Below are 16,217 nucleotides of genomic sequence, written 5' to 3'. Positions count from 1 at the left end.
CGTCAATGTAAAAAGAATTTTCCCACCAAAATGCTAACTAGGCAAGCCTTTTGTTAATTAAGGCACATTTTTTTAAAAAGTGGATGATCAGCTAGCTTGAATAGGAATTCCTTTGTGCCTCCGGTACAGTTGCTAAACAGTTGGTAGAAGAGGAGGTTTGTTAATGTACCAGTGGTTTATTTAGCAAACAAAAGACTATCTCCTCCTTATGGCTTTAACAAACGAAGGATTGTAAAAGAATTATTAACTATTTAATTAATTAATTAGTATCTATTTCCCCCCAAGGTTGTACCCCCTTGATGCACGCTGTTTCGGGACGCCAAGTCGATACAGTGAAATTGCTGTTGAAGATGGGAGCAAATATTAATACTCAAGATGCCTGTGGACGCACCAGTTTATCTCTTGCAACCTATCTGGTACCAAGACTTCTGTCTGTTACAGAGAGCACTTTGGGAGGGCAAGAGGGTGAAGTAATAAAGACTAATTTTGAATCACAGCAAGGGGAGAATAAGTACAAGACTTGTGTGGTCCTAGGGAACTGTGCAAAGAACAGTGCTTCAGCTTAACTGTGACATTTTCAGCTAGAAAATGTGTCAAAAGTAGCAGAATGGGCAATCCATTCAAACATATTAAATATGCATGTCGCTTTCAAGAACAGATATTTCCTTTGCTAGATATTTTCAAAAAATCCTATGATTAGTAACATGCTGTGTTTTCCCTTCCTCTTTTCCTGAAGGGGGAAAAAACATCTGTTGAAAAAATAAATTACTGGAAAACATTCCAGACACTTAAGCTGGCCTCATGGCTTCAGAATTCCCAAGTTTAAGCTGAAATTCTTATCCTTACGGTCTCTAAAGCTAAACAGAAGGCATAAGATAGGATAAGCATTTGTTTTCCCACCCAAATGGTTAATTACATTATAGAGTGACCAGTGCCACAAAACTTACATAGGCTAAAATCCTCAGGGATGTCCTAAGGATTAGGCTCACGATCCTTTGCAATTTAATCAGGTGTCTGGGATAGGGAGAGTGAATCATTGTAATGTACTCCCTTGGTTAGCGTTAAAGAGACAACGAGAGTAAGAGCCTTGGATGCATGGGGAAATTTCAGATCCATGAGCATGCTACATGTGATTTAAATTAGTGAGTGGTGGTTTCTATGCTGTAAGTAGTGTGAGGCCTCGTGAGAATCTGGGTGACGTCTGCCCGGAGGATTGATTTCAATGGGATTGCATGTGTGCATGAATGCAACTGAGTGCTGGATTTAGCCAAGTTTGCAAACTTCTCTGCAACAAAACTTTGATCAGTGGGCAACACAAAGGTACTTTAATTCCCTCATTCCACCTCTTCCCAGTAAATACTAGTCATGCTTGGCAGGCAGATGACTTGAGCTGCAGGGGAGTGACCTTGCAGAGGCCCCAGTTTGAGGAAAGCACTTAAGCACACGTTTGACTTCCTTGGGACTAAAGCACATGCCAAAATACTTTGCTCAGTGAGAACCAGAGTGCTCATCTGCTTTGGTTTGTTTTTGAAGGTGACAGTGCAGCATTTTACTCCCATCAGTGACCAATCCCCATAAATGAAGGTGCCATTTTCAGTATAACACTTCTATTTGAACTCTGTAAAAAGCCACTTGCTAAAACAAGAACGAACAGCTGAAAGCAAAACCTAAAATAACTCCAATTCTCAGATTTTTCATATCAATTTACTACCTGTAGTAACCTCTTATAAAGAAAATCAGATCAAATGCTCAGGCTCTTGGCTGACTCTCATTTAATTAAAATCCATATGCAGGAACATACTTAAGACTTTCTAGTACAACAGCAATTTTCAGTGCCATGTCTACTGCAAATCTTAAAACAGCCCTCCAGCCCCACCACAGCCAAAGAAAGGCCAAAATGCAGTGGAACTAAAAAGTTTAATTACAGAAGTGGATGGATGAACCAGTCCAGGATTTGAACCAAACGTGAACCATCTTTGAAGCTCTAACTAGATGTTTTTCTGAAACCAACGAACAGATCCTCAGCTGGTGTAAGCAGAATTACACCAGCTGAGGATCTGGCCCCAAATCTTCTCCGTCCCTTTTTGACCTTCTGTACTTTCTTTCTTAGGGGTGGCTTGAAGGCTGTGTCAGTCTGCTCCGAAATGGTGCCAAGCAGAACATACCTGATAAAAATGGGAGACTGCCACTGCACGCTGCTACCGCAGAGCCTGATGTGAGGTAAGCCCACATGTTAAAAGGGCGTTTGCTTATTTGAGTAAAACATCTTCTCAGTCCGGTACATAGTGACCAAAAGAACATGGAGATTGACTGATTGGAGGCAGCGCAGGGCAGGCAAGCTAGCTGTGGCAATTATCCGTGTGATTTGCTGTTTCATCTGGTGATTATCATATATTTAAATGAAGAAGCTATTGGGACTTTAGACCTAAGTCTATGGCTCTTTCTGCTGCACTTGTTTTACAGGAACGTGTTCAGGCAGGTTGAAGAATCTGATTTAAACCTCACAAAAGCAATGGAATTCAGAATGGAGACTGAAACTCCAGATTTCTCACAGTGAACAATCACCACCAACGTGATCAAGCTGTCCTCTATACTAGAAATACCACAGGACGTTTGTTTCCATGATAGTTCAATGTTGTATTTTCCCTAGCTAACTTGGTGCCAGTGTTCAGGGTGTTCTTCTTTAACTCAGGCTTCAGCATTATTTACAAATGCAGGTCTCCCAGTAGGAGCCACAAAACCAGTTGCCCTGCACTCTATTGCCACTGCTTATTATATAAATTAAATGTTATAGGCTATATGCTAAAGCAGAGGTTCCCAAAATGTGACTCTTGCTCGTGGTTAATGGAGAAGTGTCTGGTCACATGGTTCTGGCTCCTCCTTGTTTACAGCTGCATTAAAAGAGAGCTAAAAATGTATTAAATACTTTCCTAACATTACTTTCTCGTGCAAGTAATTGCTACAGCTACCATAATATTACGTGGATAATGTTAGTGGCATTAAATAGTAAATATTTGTATTATTATTATTATAATTCATTAGTATTATTATAGTGCCTTGGAGCCACAGTCATAGAACATGTCTCTGTTATATAATATGATGATTTATATTATTGTTTTGAATATAATCGTTTATTATTGGGAGGGGAGGCAACTTATGGGTTTAGGAATGGGAGGAAAGTTGTTCAAAAGACAAACTCTGTTAAGATTTGGTCCATCCTATGGAAAGTAGCTCTAAAGGATCAGGTAAGATGTAGTACAGTTGATTTTTGACAGCTGTTATTAAAGATGTATCAAAAAGTCTGAAGAGCAGTTCACCAAAACAAGTCACAAGCCAATGTGCTATTTGTATCATAGTTTCCTTTGTGAATAGGAATGCTTCTTAAAGCTTTTCAAGTCCTGATTTATATAAGTTGATTAAATTCATGCAAAATCTCTCCTGAGTAAATCATTTACGAGTAGCTGAAAAAGGCTGGTTGAAAATGTAAGTTGCAAGAAACGTATAGAACTTAGAGTGGCAGTTTGACACATCTGATGCAGCAAAGCTGTAACTTGATGTTCAAGTTACAGGTGAGTATTGTGACAGTCTATAATGTCTCCTTATGTATTAATTTGGCACCTTCATCATTGTTTTTCATGCATCACTCTGATGGTACAGTTGGAGGGTTTCAGAGCAAGAGTGCATTATCATTACACAAAGCCTCTGAAGAGAAAAGGCTATGTTTGTGCCACACTGAACATGCTGATATTAGAAAGGAAACAGTAATTTACTTTAACAACAGCAGCACACAGAGTTCCCTGAAGTTTTTTCCACAGTCACCATGGAAACAAGCAGACCTTTGCTCCACACAGCAGTGTGCCAGCTGCTCAGCTCTTTTTCATCTGTCTTATTAGCCCAAGTCAACAAAATTAGTTCTGGATATGATTGCCCTGTTACCAGAAGGCGCAGCTGGAGTGCCATACCCATTAGTGAGATTTTTCCATTGGACTAATTTTTGCTCTCTGCCAACTATTTAGATTTGAAAGGAAGACGAAATGCGGTGGCTAATTGTGAAGTGCTTCCTCACCTGAGTTTAAGAACTGGCAGCCCATTGCTATAAATCAATGCGCTGGAGGAATAGCTAGCAGCACACAGACCACGCTGAAATCGACAGGCTGTAATCAGTCCATTTAAACACTTCAGGCACAAGGGCTGGCAAGTTTTTAAACTTCAATACATGTTTCATAGAGTGGCTGAGCCTTCAGTGAGAAATGGGATAAATGGACCCTGCAGACTCTCCACATGCTACATGTTTAGTTAAAATTGGCAGAGCTCATCTGTGTGGTTGCAGACTTTCAGCGTTGTGGGGGGTTGTATGTATATGTATATGTACACACACACACTAATTTAATTGATTACATCCCATGTTAATTTGTGGAACTATGTAACAAATTACAGAGCCATGTGATAGATGAATTTACCAAGCACCTTTTGATCATCTCTCCTTCCTTCTACCCACTAATCCATTTCCACCTGGACTTATTTTAATATACCAAACTTCTGAGCTGTCAGTCTGGGGTTTTATTAATTATATCAGTTTACCACAAAAATGTTTCCTCTACTTCCCAGCAAAAAAAATCTACGCCCTTTAAGACCCAGAACAGGTAAGATTCAGGCCTGCAGCAATCTCAAAATGACCTGACTTTTAAGTCCATTATAACATGGCCTGACTATGCAATTGGCTGCATGCCTCAGAAGAGGGCTGTAACACCCGTTTGCTTTTTAGTGATCATACCAGTCTGAGTCCAGGCCCTGGTGTGCCATTGGCCAAATAATATTTTTTAATTGATTTAATACTTTTAAGAGAGTATCTGGTTAGAAAAGAATCTGGGTGTGTTACACCCTGGTTCTGCCACGTTGGTATGTCACTTCAGAGCAAATCATTTTTTTGCCTTCTTGGCGAATTGTAACTTCTGCAAATGATCACTAAGCAGTTTCGAATGCAGCTTCTTTAAACAGTTGTACTGTCTAATAGCTCACAATCCATGACTGCAGAATGATTTTTTTCAGGCTTCATGCACAAACAGCTAAATAAATGGCAGGGCTGCATTTCATTATAGGTTTGTGTGGCAGAGCTCTGGGCAACTGTATCTGTACCAGCTCTGTGATCACTGGATCACCAATTACATTGCCATGGTGTAAACCTGAGAGGAAAAGCTGTGCCTAGTAATTGATAGACTGGGATGGGCTGAGAAGAGCCCCAAAGGCTAATTAGCCCATTACCCAAGAGGTAGAAAAGGCACAGGAAGGAAGTGCACAAGGGGAAGGAAGAGACTGATGGGCCTTTTAGGGGGCTGAGTCTGGGATTGAGTGAATGGAGGGGTGTATGCTATTGTAAATATAGACCTGAAAACATTTATAAGGGTGGTGAGGAGAAGACTGTGAATAAATTGTACAAGGTGTTTGACTAGAAGAAGGTCTCTAGATGGTTTGTGGCTAGAAAAGAGACAGGAATGGGATGATGCTGGGTCACAGTTTGCTATATTTTTGCAATCTGATACTGTTAAAGTTTAATAATACATCCACCTGAGCTTTACCTGAATTCAGGATTGTCCAGCTAAGAAACAGAGCAAAAGATCTCAAAGGAGAGAAGAGCCTTTCTCTTGTATTTTGTTTGAAGGGGGAGCAAGTACTTCCACATAACCCACCATGCCTTGGGTGAGTATCATGGTCCCAATCTGATAGTGGGGTTCTGCTATCTCAGACCCTTACATCTGCCAATGTCACATGGACTCTAAACAGGCATAAGGGTCTATGTTGGCTGATCCTGATATGCGGATGTGACAAGATGGTCTGGATATCCCTACCATCTCCACACTTTAACCAATGCTCAGCGCACTTCTATAAAACATAATTTGCCTGCTCCAAATCCAGTGACCAAACCATTTTCAGAGTTAACTGCAGTAGTTTGAAGGGTGATTATGAAAATCCTGGGGCAAAATCTTTCAGGTTATAAAACCATTGTTTCACCTAAGGCCTGGTCTCGATTACACAGCTAAGTCAACGTAAGGCAGCTTACTTTGACCTGACTATGTCCGTGAACAGACAATGGTGGGACACAGCTGTTGTAAGTGCCCTAATACACTGACATAACTCCACCTCCATGATAGGCATAGGGCTTATGTCAGTGTAGCTAAGGTGATGCAGCGTCTGTGTGGACACTGCATTACTTACGTCAGCTGTCTTGTCAATTTCAGGGCTCAATACCATGAAAAACCAACATCTCATGTGTAATAGTTCTAACTGTTCCCACCACAACATGGCAGTGTTTATACTCTACTTCTCTACAAGAGTAAACAGATGTATTTCTCCATAAATTCCAGTTTATGGCATAATTGCCTTACTCCCAACAGAGAGACTGTGAGCCGTAATCTAACCCTGTCTCTGTGTGTGCATGCATACAGGGGCTTCTTAATCCAAGAATACAAAAGTATAATAGGAAGGTAATTTGCATTTCTGTTTAACACTTTAAAAGGATCACAATGAATAGTTCTGTTGATTTCTAGGCTATAAAAAAATTGCTCAGGTATTCACTGCACATTCTGATATATTAATGCCCATTTATTATTTTGGAAACTAACACTGGAATTATTCCTGATTGTGTCTACTTTTGCATTTACATACAGGTGACCTCTGATCCAAGTGTTGAGTTTGTGTTCTGGTTTTAGTTACAAATAGAGTAAGCCATAAACTTCAGAAGTGGATCTGGGTTTGGCTTTCAAACATGAACACATACCAGATCTGGGATTCTGGTTCACATCCATCACTGCTGTTAATTTTGCTTTCGATCGTGGGTTCTGTTTCTCTAAAAACCTCTCATCCAGTTTTAGCCGTCAATGTAGCATATTAAATATATCTTTGCTTCCACAGGCTTCTAGCGGTGCTGCTGCAGCAATCGCATCTAAGTGACATTAATCATCGGGACAATGAGGTAAGTAAACATGTATCAGGTCATATTCTTCCCTGTTGCCTAAAAAGGGTCCACAGAATTACTTTTTTTATTATAGTAATTGCAATTGACAACCCTAATTATAATTTAACACCTACAATTAACTGAAAACAAAATTAAAGTGTTAATCAGATCCCTCTGGGTGGGGAGGGAAACATCCGCAGCAGGAGTGGGGCTGAAGCCCCAGCCCACAGCTTGGTGGGGACAGCCAGGGTCGGGGGAGGGTTGAAGCTCCAGCCCACAGCTTCGGAGCAGTGGAGGGGGCCAAAGCCCCAAGCTGAGCTGGAGCCCTGCTTCCAAGAGGGACTGAAACCCAGAGCCCCGCACCCTGAGATGGGAAAGCCCTGTGCCCCGAGGGGGGGGTTGACGGTAGGGGGCCACAATTTTTTCTAGTGAGGAGGGTAAAAAATATATATGTCCAAATGGGATTGCCAGCACAAAAAGTTTGACAAACGCTGTCATAGAGGATAGCAGCCTGGCAATCCCACACTCCCTGCATCAGCCTTTCCCCTCCCTCCTCCCCCGGCCCCGCTGCATGCCAAGTCAAGGTAAAATCCACCCTCCCTTGCAAACAAGGGCTCACTCAGCTGAAGGGAGTCATGTAAAATTATTATTTTTACATTTGTAAGTTCAACTTTCATGATAGAGATTGCACTACCGTACTTGTATGAGGTGAATTGAAAAATACTATATCTTTTTTACAGTGCAAATATTTATTTTTATTACAAAGTGAGCATTGAACACTTTGTATTCTGTGTTGTAATTGAAATCAATATATTTGAAAATATGGAAAACATCCAAAAATATTTTAAAATATTTAAATTTAATGTGGGTAGTCTATTATTTAACAGTGCAATTAAAACTGCAATTAATCGCAATTAAGTTTTTTAATCGCTTGACAGCCCTAATTATAGTATTTTGCACTGATCTTGCACCTCTCAGCTAATGGCCTCAGAGAACTCTACAGAAGTTGGTTTCATTTTTCCCAGTTTATATACATGCTGCATCTAAGGTGACCAGACCACAAGCGTGAAATTGAGATGGGGTGGGGGGTAATAGGAGCCTATATAAGAGAGACCCAAAAATCGGGACTGTCCCTATAAAATCGGGACATCTGGTCACCCTAGCTGCATTGCCTCACTGTGGATCTTCTGGCTGACTGCTCTCAAATGGAGCTGGCAGATGCAAATGGAATCTGGGTCGACAAACCCACTCCCTCCCCATGCCACCAGTTATGCTTCCCTGAACATCCTTCCTACATCACCTGCCAAGATAGGGATTTCTTTGCTTATTTTCAAGTTAGACAGATTCTCTGCTTCACTGAGCATCTCACCATCAGGCAGATAGTTCTCCTTGGAAGGTCTGCCTGAAGCCGTGTTATAGGTCCAGCAACCATTTTATGCCAGATTGCTATGGTCCTTAATTGTACACCAACTAAATATACCCCTGTGCCAGGAGACGGATTAGATATGCTGGCTCCACATCCCACACCGGAGGAACTCTGTTTGCCACATCTGGCTGCTTACTAGCTCCATCCATTCAGCACAAAGGAGCCAGCACACAACAGAGAATCTGGTGCATTGTTTCAAATATGTCTCTCCAGCCTGGCAGCAGCTTGAGGATATTGCTGAAGGGCACTAACTTGCAAATTTCCTTCCTGCCTTGTACTTCGTGCCCATCTACACTGTGGTTTGCAGAGCCTTTTTACTTGGCTATATAGGACTTACAACAGCCTGAACAGGATCTAGGATTTGGCCCTATATTGAAAATGTGGGGTTATAGTCTCGGTGAGTTGCACAGAATTAAAACTTAATGTGAACCATGCAGGACACTTGGAATCCTCAATGCTTTTTCTGTATGTTACCACATTCAACTTAAAATCTCAAGGGTCAAAAGTGTATTAAACACCACTTGGCATCAGGAGCATATTTGTCTGACGGTTCAGTGCTAGACCCCTGGTTATTCATGTTTGCTTGGAAATGTGCTCAGAGCTTGTTTGCACTAACAGCTCTTCTCCTAGCTATTGCCCAATTTAAAGGAAAACAAGTTTTTGTTTTTTTTCCTGTAACTTTATAAAACCACCCCACAAAACCCAAACACTTTAAATAGTAAGAAATACAGCTGGCTGCCGCACTGTTTCTATGACTGGGGCTATCTCTAAGGACTTTCAGTGGAGGCTGCCAAGAGATGTGTATTGAAAATCCCTCCAGAAGGAGGGCAGCTGAACAAAAATTAGAGGCACACAATTCCTCAGGAAGGCTTCCTGAGGGTATGGTTTCCAACCCCTGTCAAGGTTATAAAGTGATTATCTGTCCCCACTGTCTCTCCTGATGGCTTTGTTTAACTTGCGTGGCAATGTGCTTTTCTTTGTCTTTGGTCACACCTTGCTTAATTTACACGGGAGACTCATTCAAGCATATTCCTTTGTCTGGAACTGGCACTGGTCGACACATACATTTTCAGAACATATTTTCAGCACATATCTGTACATTTCTTTGTGGGTTTATTGTATGTACATCACATGCAAATATTAATGATTAGGGCGTTATTAGTTTTCTAATACATTACATGCCACCTTTGGGGGGGGGGCACAGATGGCAACCCAGAAGTTTGGGTGGGTGAGCTGCTGCCTGCGGGCCTGCTCATTGGGGCCAAAGTGGGAGGTGGGTAACTTTTCATGGGGACACCTACCACTTTTATCAGCAGATGGATGAGAGGAGGCTGATCTGGCGTCCTGTAGTTTGCCCTGGCTACACTGACTCATTGTTCCCCTGAACTAGCTTCGCTCTCACTTCTCAGGGCAGAAAACACTGCTGTAGTGCCTCAGGTCACGAGTCCCAGGATCTTCAGTGTCCATCAGCAGTGTCAGGTCCCTGTGGTGAACTCCTGGCACCACTGAAGTTGATGGGGTACTTCCATTAACTTAAATGGGGCTGGATTTAACCCTGGTTTTTTAGTTTTACAAAAAAACAAAGCCCCAGTGAAGAAGTTTTGCAAAACCAAAATAACCAAAACCTGGTTTAACTGATCTCTCAAGTATTTGGAATTCCCAACCCCTGCCCAGACCCGATGAGCAGAGAGAAACTAATGTTAAGGAATTTGGACTTGATTGGCAACCATCATTTGGAGTTTTATTTGAAGTTTTAATTTTTCTTCCATTCTACATGATTTGGGTTTTTACCCTCTTGGAAACTAAGAGAAACCACAGAACTGATTTCCACACATTGTGTAGTCCTTGATGCCTGTGCAAAGTGGGTGTATAACAAGCCACCGAACAAGAATGGTGCTTATATTATATTTCTTAAGACTGATGTTGCTTAGGTACCTTGATAGGAAAAGTGTGTAACATAGATTTAAAATGTATATGTGGACTTGCTTTTGATGTTGGTTGATGTGCACATACAACGTGGATTCTTGGTCTGCTAAGACCAGTTTGCACTGCTTCGATAGAGCAGAGAATCAAGTTCTCCGTTCATTGTTTGGTTGTTTTTTTGTTTTTTTCAAACTGGTGCCTGTGATGTTTGTATTTTGAGATTACTGTTAAAATAACTGGCCCACTTTCTCAGCCGACCCAGACTGAAGTCAGTGGGGCTAGACTGCTTTACACCAGCTGAGAAGCTAACCCATAGTAATTATTATGAGTTAGAGATAAGGCTGTTGTGTTGTGATAAAACACAAGCCTAAAAGAGGGCTTTCTATTGGGAACTGTATGCAACTTTAACATGCGAGGAACCTATTATGCTTCTGACTGATGTATTACTTTAATAAAAGAAGCATGTATCTAATATTTGTATGTCTTCTATAGTAGTCAACCTTTCTTATTGGCTGCTACTTTTTTTTTATACAACCCCATTAAGCCAGAAACTACTTCAAATTCTTCAATCTTGAGCAGGTGGATTTCCGATCTCCAAATTGCCCAACTCATCTAGGGTGACCAGACAGCAAATGTGAAAAATCGGTGGGGGGTAATAGGAGCCTATATAAGAGACCCAAAAATCAGCACTGTCCCTATAAAATCAGGACATCTGGTCACCCTAAACTCATTTCTAGTGAAAAGGAAAATTAAATTCTTTGACATTTTAAATCTTTCTGTGAATGATAATTCTTTACTGTCTTGGATTGTGATTTTTAGGGAATGACCGCCCTTCACTGGGCTGCTTTCCACAATCGGCCCCAGCATGTGCAAACCCTGCTGCAGAAAGGAGCAGATCCAACTCTGGTGGACAAAGACTTTAAAACTGCTCTTCACTGGGCAGTACAGGTGAGGGCTAACTATCAATATTTTAACAATACACCATGTGCATTACAATGATTGTTTGTTGTCTGAAATTCTAAGGCATGGGGCATCAGAACTGAAGAAGAATTTCAGTTGGAAAGGCCTAGGGCAGGAAACCCCAGCTGTGTAAACTGGCCTGCATTGCTCAAAGCCAGGGGAGCTGTGCCAATTTACACTGGCTGAGGATCTAGCCCATGTTTCCTGTGGCACAACACCATTATTAACGAATATTAAATATGGGCTTGATGCTGCAAGATGCTCTCTTGCCCAGATCCAGCAAAGCATTTATGTCCCTGGAAATAGTCACGTGCTGAGCGTTAAGGACATGCGTGTTTTTGATGGATCAGGGCCAGAGTGCTCCACACCTGTCAGGACTGGGCTGTAAACCTGTGACTTCAGACCACTGAGAATAAAATAATATACATGTAGTGTAAAATGGCAAATATTGTTACAGGACAGTGTTCTAAAGGCTTGAAGCTCTCATCCTGTGGAAATCCTAACTTCATTAAGTACAGTGTAATGTTAAATGCTCTTCCTATCAAGTTATAAAGAAATCATTGCTATATGGGGCAATCGGGGAGCCACTTTTGGGGCCTCATAGGGTTTCTACTACCCATCACAAATGCTCCCCCAAATGTACAACAGCTAAGAAATTACTGAGGGACTCATTAAAGGTGGAAAAATACAGCAGGCAAATATCAGATGTGACTAGGCACTATAATAATAGTAGTAACCTATAGAAAAGTGAATGGTTTCCTTAGGATGCATCATGTTAAGCAATTGGTAAGGTATTATCTATAATACTGTTTAAGTTAAGTGTCCTGCATGAACTTTGCTTCAGATAACTTTTTAATGCTAAATATGAGTTCTGTGTGTAGGTTACAGTGCAATTATCAAAGTACAGTAAAAGCTCTGTTATCCAGCACTTTACCAACTGGAAATCTCTAGAAATCGGCATTTCTGATATCTCCCAATATCAATCTTTATAGGGTTGCAAGGTGTCCAGTTTTTGAATGGAAGACCTGGTCAAAAAGGGACCCTGGTGGCTCCAGTCAGCACCACTGATCGGGCCATTAAAAGTCCAGTTGGTGTGGGGCTGGCAGGCTCCCTACCTGGCTCCACATGGCTCCCCAGAAACATGTCCCTGCTGCTCCTAGGTGGAGGAACAGCCACGGGGTATCTGTGCGCTGCCCCTTCCCCAAGGGCTGGCTCCGCAGCTCCCATTGCCCGAGAACCATGGCCAACACGAGCTGTGGGGGCAGCACCTGCGGGCGGAGGCAGCGCACAGAGCCGCCTGACCAGGCCTCCACCTAGGAGCAGCAGGGACGTGTCGCTCTTGGCAAGAAGCCACCTCAGGTGAACGCTGCCTGGATCCGGCACCCTGAAACCCCTCCCGTACCCCTTCCCCAAGTCCCCTCCCACACCCAAACTCCCTTCATTAGTAAGTATAACTGAGTTAACCAGAATTTTTGACTAACTGGCACCCCCCATTCCTCAACATGCCTGATGAAAAGTTTTTACTGTACACTTTTTTATTGATTTATAGTGACACTTTTATAGTAAGTATTCAAAACATCTCTGTATCATATAAACAGAAAACATGAATTGCAAGGAGAAGATACACTGATTAAACATCCCCATTCTAACATTTTTGGTCTTAACTCTATCATGCTTACAATATCTCCCTTCTTTCCCCCCCCCCACCCCCCCGGTCTGGAATAGAATTAATGTGTAGCCTCCATACATAGCATTACTTTCAACTACACTTCCTCTCTGACTTCATATTTTTCTGATCATTTCAAAACTATATTGTCTTATAGATTTTTTTTTTTGCCTTGGTATTTCAAAGGGATCTGTTCTAATAGTTATTAAATACTTCTTGTACATTTGCTCCAGTGTAGGTTCCATCCAGCTGAAAATTTCTGAAATTCTGTACCGTGCAAGCTCTGGAGGGTCCAGCATTCAAGCTCGGTGAAGGCCAAGCTAGTCAAAAAGGCCAAGTGGAAGCCTTATGTTTACACTGCACATCAAGCCCGGGTCTGTGGGTCCCAGGTTTGTGGACTTGGTGTTTCCACACTGTATTCTAAACATGGGTTTACAATTGCTGAACCCAGGTCTCTCAGCCATGCTAATGTATCCATATTGTGCTATGGAGACCTGGCTTCACTCTGCAGCTTGACCTGTGTGTACTGTGCAAAATGACAAGTGTTGGATCAGAGTCTCAGTGGGACTTGGTTTTTGACCCAACCCATTTGCAGGTCCTAAGACCTATGTCCCGAGCAGTTGCTGACCCAAGTCAGATAGATTTGTGTATGGACGCCCTACCTTAGTGTGCAGTGTAGACATACCCACTCAGTCCATATCCCCCCACACCTTCCTCTCAGAACAACAAATGTGCAATGCAAGTCTTGGGAAAACATGGGAGGTTGAATGGTGCAAATAAACCCTCAGTTTCCTGTGGTTAACAAATCCTTGCTCTTGCTTCACTCAAGTCACCCACTCACAGCTGGATTACTCTGTCTGCCTGACAGCAGAGGGAATAAGTGTTTCACTGCTGTGATTTGTTCTGTGAAATTTCTGTTAGCGAACCTGGCTGGTTCACAGTCTTTATTTCTTGGGGGTGTGGAGTGGAGAGGGATGGGCAGGTTTAAATATCTGGACCAGGCGTAGTCTCTCAGACATGTCTACACTACAGCCCAAAACTGACCTATGTTAGGTTGACTTAAAGTCGGCTCAGTAATTACTGCGGTGGCTGATGTCCACGCTACCCCCCTTCTGTCAGTGATGCGTGTCCTCACCAGGAGCACTTCCCCTGACTGAAGAGGGCAGTGTGGCAGGCTAAGAGCCCTCCCACCTGGAGCTCAGCTTCCCTACTCAGCTCTTGGTGGGAGCTGGGGAGCCTCCCAACAGCAGTATGGAGCCATGAAATTGACAAGACAGCTGATGTTAGGGTGACACAGTGTCTACCTTCCTACACTGACATATGTACACTTCTCGTGTATATCATGTATGTTTGTCGGTGTCGTAGGACAACTACCTCAGCAGGACAAGGCTGTAGTGTATACACTGATATAATTTAGTCAACATAAGCTGCCTTACATTCCCCTAACTGTGTAGTGTTAGGCCTTAGTGTCCTTCTCTGACTTGAGCTTAGCCAGGGAGTAGTATTTGATAGCTGTTGCTCTCTACCTCCCTGTCAATATAAGGGCAAATAGAGACTAATAACTAGCATAACTTTCCCTCCATAGCTGATCCCAGGCAGGAGCAGACCTGCTGCCCATGCAGGATAAGGCTTTGGCCTGTCTAAAGCTCCTGCCAAGCTGACACCCATGTGGTTAGATGGGGAAGGATTCATTGCCACAGTCTGAGATCTGGGGAACTCTGAAAATGCTCAGTGGATACCCCCAAACTTTTTCACAAGAGCCCAGAGGTGGAGTCCCAGGACTGTGCTGTGGAAGTGGTAGGGGCAAGGGATGTCTAGTAACCACTTCTGGAGCTGCTGAAGAGGGGATATTTTTCCCATAAGAGCTGCGCTAAACATCTGCGAAGCACAGAGGCCCAGAGAACTCCCAGAGCCAGCAGCTGTAGGAGCTGTTTTCAGCTGAATGGGGCCTTGTGCTTTTTTTTCCCAGAAAAGCAGCAGATGAAACATCAGGCATAGTAAAGAAACCTGTGCCAGAAGGCACAGAAAAGAGGCAGCGTGGGTAGATGTTGCTAAAACATACACCATTTTATACCATCACACCCCATTACAGTTATTATGTGTGGGTGGGAGATAAATATATTTCCTCTGCCTACAGTTTCAAAGAATGCATGTTTAGTACTTGGCAAGGTGCAAACAAAAAGTTTGTGCATCTGATTTCCCCACCAGAGTTCCAGGCACGTGACACTAGAGAACCAGACAGGCGCTGCCTAAACCAGAAGTTGGTTGTACAGGAAGAGCAACAGTGATGTAGTTGCCCTAGTGTAAGCCCCTATTGTAGACATGCTGCATCAGAGTAAAACACAACTCCTTTGAAACGAGAATAAGATATTAGAGCAAGTCACAGTTTGCAGATGTGCGCTAGGGGTTTGCACTGGTTCAGCTCCATCAGTGTTGCTGGGTCAGTGTATACAGATCTAATGGAGGCATGCCACAGTAGTGAATCAGGCCCAAAGTATTTTCACTTATGTAATTAAAGTACTTAGAAATGGAAAATAAGGAAGTTGGGGGCAGGCTGTATCTGGCCCTGCTTGGGAACAATACAGGACAGTTGAATTCTGACCTCCTGGTGAGGCAGAGCCATAGCACCTCCACCCACCTCCATGCTGCTGGCCCAATTCAGTAGGGTAATGCACACTGCACCATAAAAAAGGGTGATGAGAGCCCCTGCTCCAGCATGCACTCCCCCGAGACAGCCAAAATTGCTTGAGAGATCCCTGCTGCCCCCACACACACACACACACCCCCTGCTTTCGCACATGAAAATACTCCAGTTCATACTGCTGAATAAGCAGTGTTGAACTAGGCCCAGCATTCTTAAGTGTTAGCATGGCTACTTCCTTGTGGAACAGTCAATCAGGTGCCAAACTCTGGACCTGCTTAGAGCCAAATACTTCCCTTGCATATGTACACACACACACACACACACACACACTTCCCTTTGGCTTCACTAGGAGCTTTGCATGTGATTTCACCACAAACACAGGAGAATGTCTGTAGGTGAGTGAACACCCGGTCCTGTCATCCCCGTAGTTTCACTTGCCCTATTTAAACAGGGCCTTGGATGCTGTTTTTCCCCTTTCAGTCAAACAAGCAATAATCTTTGTAACCGGAAGGAAACTTAATTGCATCGTGAAAGCATGTTTACTAAAGTTGAGACCAAATGTAATTTCTTTAAAATGTTCTAAATCCCAGATAATGCTGCCACTTAAATACAATAGTGGCAAAGGTTCTAGAAACGCCTTTAAAAG

General features: G+C 42.7%; 1 protein-coding gene across 6 annotated transcripts in view; it reads left to right on the top strand.

The window, feature by feature from the left end:
* ANKRD55 (ankyrin repeat domain 55) overlaps positions 1-16,217 on the top strand; it is a 69,489-nt gene that overhangs the window by 26,033 nt on the left and 27,239 nt on the right. For all 6 annotated transcript variants that reach the window (XM_073346183.2, XM_073346182.2, XM_073346186.2 and 3 more), the window contains exons 3-6: positions 286-416; positions 2,111-2,220; positions 6,910-6,970; positions 11,121-11,249. In XM_073346183.2, the coding sequence (XP_073202284.1) occupies positions 286-416; positions 2,111-2,220; positions 6,910-6,970; positions 11,121-11,249 (431 nt within the window). The remainder of the gene's footprint in view (positions 1-285; positions 417-2,110; positions 2,221-6,909; positions 6,971-11,120; positions 11,250-16,217) is intronic.

This window comes from Lepidochelys kempii, chromosome 5, assembly GCF_965140285.1.
Source record: "Lepidochelys kempii isolate rLepKem1 chromosome 5, rLepKem1.hap1, whole genome shotgun sequence".
Lineage (NCBI taxonomy): Eukaryota > Metazoa > Chordata > Testudines > Cheloniidae > Lepidochelys > Lepidochelys kempii.
Note: the sequence above shows the minus strand (reverse complement) of the source record. Positions and strands in the feature narration are given on the sequence as shown.